The 5,951-nt window shown below is 45.8% G+C and overlaps 1 protein-coding gene across 2 annotated transcripts; it reads right to left on the minus strand.

The window, feature by feature from the left end:
• Nucleotides 1-2,613: 2,613 nt before the first annotated feature.
• LOC136524378 (WAT1-related protein At3g02690, chloroplastic-like) lies at nt 2,614-5,724 on the minus strand. Of its 2 annotated transcripts, none has more exons than XM_066517780.1 (7): nt 5,023-5,724; nt 4,872-4,919; nt 4,632-4,754; nt 4,026-4,175; nt 3,355-3,526; nt 3,206-3,266; nt 2,614-3,117 (listed from the first exon to the last, which is right to left on the minus strand). In XM_066517780.1, the coding sequence occupies exons 1-7, from the start codon at nt 5,650-5,652 to the stop codon at nt 3,009-3,011; spliced, it is 1,293 nt and encodes a 430-aa protein (XP_066373877.1). In that variant the 5' UTR covers nt 5,653-5,724; the 3' UTR covers nt 2,614-3,008. The 2 variants fall into 2 exon arrangements, with proteins under 2 accessions (XP_066373877.1, XP_066373883.1); XM_066517786.1 differs by having other exon boundaries at nt 5,041-5,723.
• Between the last annotated feature and the right edge of the window lie 227 nt (nt 5,725-5,951).

Genomic DNA, 5,951 nt, shown 5'->3' on the forward strand with positions numbered 1-5,951 from the left:
TCTCTACTACGGAAAAGGTCACAAAGTTAGAAAAAGGGGCCCTCTTTATTCTAAGAAGGTTGATACAATGCACATCATTAGATTCATAGATGTATCTAAGGTTGTTCATCCTCTGTTTGTCCCTCTCAACCATGGGACCATAGGTGACTGAGCGAGAATCTTCAACTCTCCTCCTAAACCACATGAAAAACCAAGCAGCCACTACAACAACCACAACAGTGGCAGCCCTGCGCCTAGTTTCAAAGTCCATGTCTACCAACAGGATGGAGGGCAACATTAGAAAGGGAGCATGCAACATGGGTGTGTATTGCTTAGCAAGCAAAAAATCAGACAAAATGAACTATGAAAGACGCGGCTGCCACATCAAAGGGTGCTCCTCCAGCGTATACTATTACACAATCAACATCATTGACCTCTAGGCACTTTGCTCAGTGTGTACAACAAAATAGGCATCAACATGTACAAGATCTACAGAAAATATGAGGTATACACAAAATACGAAGCATCATGTATAGATCTGAGCTAGGAACATGTAAATTAGGTATAGCATCGCACAGATCTGAGGATGTCAAACTAAGAACCCTAATTTCTTGGCATTGCAAGCAAAATCCACTAGACAAATCAACAAAATCGACATTGAAGGAAGGGAAGAGCGCAGGTGGCATATACCGTCGAAGTGTCCGAAGGACTGAAAGAAATCCGCTGGGGGTGGTCACCTCGGTAGGGCTACCGAGGTCGAGGGAGAGCTAGAGGGGAGTTCGCACCAGAGCTATGGCGGAAGGAGAGGCGAAGAGTGAGGGCGGTAACCCTAACCACGACCCCCCCCGCTCGCTTTTATCGCCTAGGACGGCCTCATCTCCCACGCTCTCCAAAAAGGTTCCCGCCAAGCACCGCGCGAGCCTGCACCGAGGGAAGTGGGGATCGAGAAGACGGACAGTCGTCTGGGATGGAGGGCATTTGCATGAGGAAGCAGGAGAAAAGTGCGAGTAGGGCAACCAAATGCGGGCGAAATGCACCAAAGGGTGCGGGATGGGCCATATGACGGCCCAGTTTGGGCAACCAATCACGTTGTAAGTGCATCCCGTGATGCCTTAGGACCTTGTTTGGATGCACTTAGAGTGGATTGGAATAGAACTTAGTTTAATTTCAACTCCAATCTACTTCAACACACGTGGATTGATATGAATACATGCGCATCTAAACAAGGCCTTATAGGTCAAGTAGATGAGGTACCTTCGTCTAGTTAGGCCTCCCAAGTGGGCGTATTGGGACACCCCGTCCTAATTAGACCTTTTCCTTGGAGGTGAACCTTTTGTTTTTGCCTCCACAAGGAAGAAATCAAGGTAGTGAAAGGCCAAGGTTGATCTTTATGGGTTCTTTGGCGAGGGTGAGTGGTTGGAAGAGACACGGCTCCCTTGGGAGCTCCTCAGTAGAGAGTGTGATTTATGGAGGTGAATCTGAACTTCGATAAACAAAACACATGTCTTCTTTGCTTGTTCTTGTTGTGCAAGTTGACTTTTGAATGATTTGCCCCGATCTACTTGTTCTTATGTTTGTGATTGTAGAATTTGGGAGGAATGAACTTACTATGTATCCAACAACCCTTGATAACAAGTAAAATCAATTAAATAGATGTAACCCCTCTCCATTCACGTTTTTCCCGTTACCTAGTACCGAACATCTAGTCAGATTTCTGGTGGTTAGACCAGTCCTCCAGTCCTGTAATCCACTGCAAGTTCTATAAATTTCAAGAACTCCTATTGCCCCGCACATCTAGGCAGCATCTCATGTCTCACACACATACAAATACCTGAACATGATGGAGGTGCCAAGGCCAGTCAAGATAACATTGTGTGAAAATTGAAAACTGAAATTCAGGTAGCACAACATGCTCCAAAGGATCTTACATGAAAATGGATGCAACCATGGGGGTCAAGAAAGTGAGAGAACTAAGTGTGGTTAAGCTACCCAAAAAAAATAAACAAAGAACTAGTAATGGTGGATACCTTTTAGAGTGAATCATGAAAAATGCAAAGAACTTGTTATGTGGGATATCTTTCACATAGTTAAGACCAAACAAAAAATTGGTCCTTGAGATATTCAACTCTTAAGTTAAATTGCCTCTGTTAATGGAAGTCAATGCAGGGGTCTCTATCAAGAGTACACAAAAGCAAACTCTGACCTAGAGCTTGGAAGATGACAGCGAACCGATGGAAAGAAATGGTGATGCTCCAAGAAGGCAATTGCAAATATTAGTGGATTGAACAATAGCGAATTTTAATGTGTTTTGCATTGAACTTTCTAAATTGCAGATATTGATGACCCAAGAAATGTTAATAAGATTTGATTGATTATATTGAACTTATTTATGTAATCACAAAGTTCTTATTTCACTTTAGTAATCACGACACTCGCTACTTAGTATCACTTGAATACTGTGTGACACCACTTGCTTAAGAAATTCTCCAGTGTCTACCTGGTAGGATGCGCATGGCACGCAAAAATTCTAGCATATATTTGAAATGGAGTGAATTCATATATACAAATGAGCCTTCCTTCCAACTATTTCCATGCTCTGGCCATTGCACAATGCTGGAGGCAGGGGGGGGGGGGGGGGGGGGGGGGGGGGGGGGTTCCATCCCCCTAGCTCCCTAGCTGATAATGCATATCAAGTACAATGTGGAAGCATCCTATAAATTATATTTTTTTCTCAGCTCCACATAACAGAGAAAAAGGCTGCTGACTAACCTAGAAGCATGCGATGACATAACCAAGAAATCTAATAGTAATGTCGAAGGAACTGATGGAACCTGTTTTGTTTTGTGCCACTTTATACTGCATTTTCAGTCTAAACCTGAAACAGAGCACATCTCTCTCCAATCCGATAATTTGCCTTCATGATTGTACTTAATCTTCAGATTCCTGAACCCAATAGGTGGCTATGGGTGCTGCATGCAGCACCCAGCCACCCTTATGTGATAGAAACCACACAAGTATGTGATAGCCTCTTATTTCTCACCTATAATGCTTTTGTAGTTGACCATGTAGATGGCAACCAGTGTGAGAAGCGCACCACCAAGCTGTACTGGTGAGAAGGTCTCACCCAGGTACAGGTACCTGAACAGCAAAGAGGTGGCAAGGAGTCAAGATAACATTGTGTGAAAACTAAAAATCAGGTAGCACAACATCCTCATAAGGATCTTACCCGAAAACGGATGCAAACATGGGGGTCAAGAAAGTGAGAGAACTAAGTGTGGTTAAGCTACCTGAAAAAATGACAAAGAACTAGTTATGTGGGATACCTTTCAGAGTGAATCATGAAAATAGCATTGGACTAGTATGAGAGAATCATACCCCTAGTAGCATTGTAGAAGTATACACCGTAGCTGAGAGCACTGCCAAATATAGATGTATAGCCAAGTGCTAATATGTCGCTCCATGTAAGATCTTGAATATGGCCACTCAGAGCAGGATCATGATTAAGAACAGATATAACCAGCAAAGGAAGCCCACCTATAATCATGTGCTGTCATAATGTTGATGTTAGTATTATAATGAGGTAATGCCAGATTTGATACTAATTGCAAGGACCACTAAAATCATCCCATAGAAGGGTGAAAATTTCAACAACATGCATTAAAGGTAACATCTTCATTCTATGGAACAAGGGACATTAAAGAAGTTGAGAAGCCTAGGTACCTTTAAGAATATCAACAAAATAACAAATGCAATTCTGTTTTGCAATCTATGCATCTGCCTTCAACTACATTGGTAAATATTATTGGAACTACATGTGTATGCAATAATCTTTGCAATTATAATAACAACAAATGCTATATACATTGCATTCTGCAGAATGAACTAACTAAATTAACAATTTCAGGAAACATGCAAAATCATTTGCCAAAATAGACTATAAAAAGGCTAACTTGAAGCAACATAACCAATAGCATGGCAGAGCTTTGGCGCATGTGACATAAACTAAGACATAACATGGACTGATTGTTCATCTGTGGATAATATACCCATCCTGTTGCCATAATTGGATCAGAGTACTTTGACACCCAGCGGACCATGATAGTTCCAACTGCCATGCTTTGAGCTGAGAGGAACATCAACCATTCCCCACTTCCCCAGATTGTTGTGTCATTTCCTTCAATTGACAATGCTGGAACCTAGCAAAAAAAAAACCAATGAAAGGGGAGACAAAAATTCAGTTATAGTGCACGGCATAATCCATAAATAGAAGCAAATTATTTGTTAAAAAAGGGCTTTACTTGGCATTCACGACCTGAATTTCAAAAAGTTCAAAATGACCATAAACCATTTTTGAACATTTTACAGATGATATGTGCTGTAAATATACACTTGACATAGAAACAGTGGAGAAGAATATAGAACGTTTGCAGAAGACAATTGTTTTAAACACCAAATCAGTTAAGGTGTGGACCAAAATATTGCATAATAAAGAGCATATATATATGCATGAATGTTTGCCTTGCACTTCAACATGGAGAAAATAGAATATGAACAATCAAACTTTTGTCACTATAATCAATATTCAGGTCTCAAGATTGCTAAACTGTCTACTGCATATGAAAAGTTTGAACTAGCATCAGCAGAAGGCAAACCTCGAGAAGTAAGAGCCCCACGACACCCAGCACGAGCCCTCCAACTCCTATCGTGCCAATCGACTCTCCAAAGAACAGTGACGCAAGGATAGCAACCGTCAATGGCTGAGAGTCAATGATGACCTGGAATGGAGAATTGAGCTTCGTAAGTGCTACCAGCTCACCGGGCCAAGACGACCAGGCAAATGCTTGCCTGATGATGAGCTAAAGAACACAGCGGGAGTTTGGATTTCGCCTTACGCTCCCGAGCCCAGCCGACGTCTTCTGCAATCCCTCCGCGAGAAAGCCCTGCGAAAGCAAGCAAGAACAAACACCGCACGTTAGATTCCAAGAATCACAGACACACTCCAGGCACAGACGCTAAAAACTACCAACGCCTTGAGCTGTCAACATGGCCACGATTATGTGCCTGGAAGCAGGCGGCGTCGATGAGTCCGAACGCGGCGATGGCGAGCCAGGCCTCCCAGCCGGAGGGCTGCTTCCTGCCGCGCGCGGCGGCGAAGGCGACGAGCAGCGCGCCCGCGGGGAGCAGGCGCAGCGCGGCGACGAAGAAGGGACCCGTGCGGGGGATGACCCCCTTCATGGCCACCATAGCCGTGCCCCAGAAGAAGAAGGGCGACACCAGGGATGCCCACTCCCAGAGCTCCCTCCCCCCAGGGGATGAAGCCGAGACCGCCGCGTCGTCGCCCTCGCTCTTCCCATCGTCCTTGGACGCGCCTGGGGCTGGGGAGCACGTGGGAAGAAGGGGACTAGCGGCGTCTTCGGCGCCGGCGTCGACGAAGCACTCGACATCCGAGCCAGTGCCGACGCAGTCGAGCGAGTCGGCCGGGGCGGCGGGAGGGGAGGGCGCGGAGGGAGGAGAGGATTCGCGGCGCGCGCGCACGGCCGCCGCCGCAGGGCGGCGGGCGGGGGCGAGGGCGTAGAGTCTGCGGGTCGGGGCGGGATTTGAAAGGCGGGGAGGAGAAGGGAGCGGGACGAGTAGGAGGAGGTGGGCGGACGCGGGGCGCGCGGCGGCGAGCATAGTTGCCGGAGGCGGGACCGCGTGGGAAGCCTCGAGCGCGGGTCCGGACGCGGGAGGCTGTGAGCCTGTGAGCTGTAAAGGAGGAGCGGGGCGCGGCGGAGACGGGGCCACGTGCGACATTTTTTCCTTCGGTTCGCCGTCTGCCTAAGGATCAAAAGGGTCGGAAACCTTCGAAAAACTCTTAAATTATTTTCTACTTTTATATTTAAAATACGAAAACAAAAACGAAAACGGTAAAATCGGACACGAAAACGAACGCGAACTTACGAATTATCGAGAATTTCGAAAACGAACCAATT

This window comes from Miscanthus floridulus, chromosome 2 (genome assembly GCF_019320115.1).
Source record: "Miscanthus floridulus cultivar M001 chromosome 2, ASM1932011v1, whole genome shotgun sequence".
Lineage (NCBI taxonomy): Eukaryota > Viridiplantae > Streptophyta > Magnoliopsida > Poales > Poaceae > Miscanthus > Miscanthus floridulus.

Excerpts from the sequence above, each read along its gene's own strand:
- LOC136524378 (XM_066517780.1), bottom strand. The coding sequence starts at position 5,652 with ATGCTCGCCGCCGCGCGCCCCGCGTCCGCCCACCTCCTCCTACTCGTC. Across the intron at positions 4,920-5,022 it reads AGGCACATAATCGTGGCCAT|GGCTTTCTCGCGGAGGGATT; the intron begins GTTGACAGCTCA and ends TTGCTTTCGCAG. Across the intron at positions 3,118-3,205 it reads ATGTTTGCATCCGTTTTCGG|GTACCTGTACCTGGGTGAGA; the intron begins GTAAGATCCTTA and ends TTTGCTGTTCAG.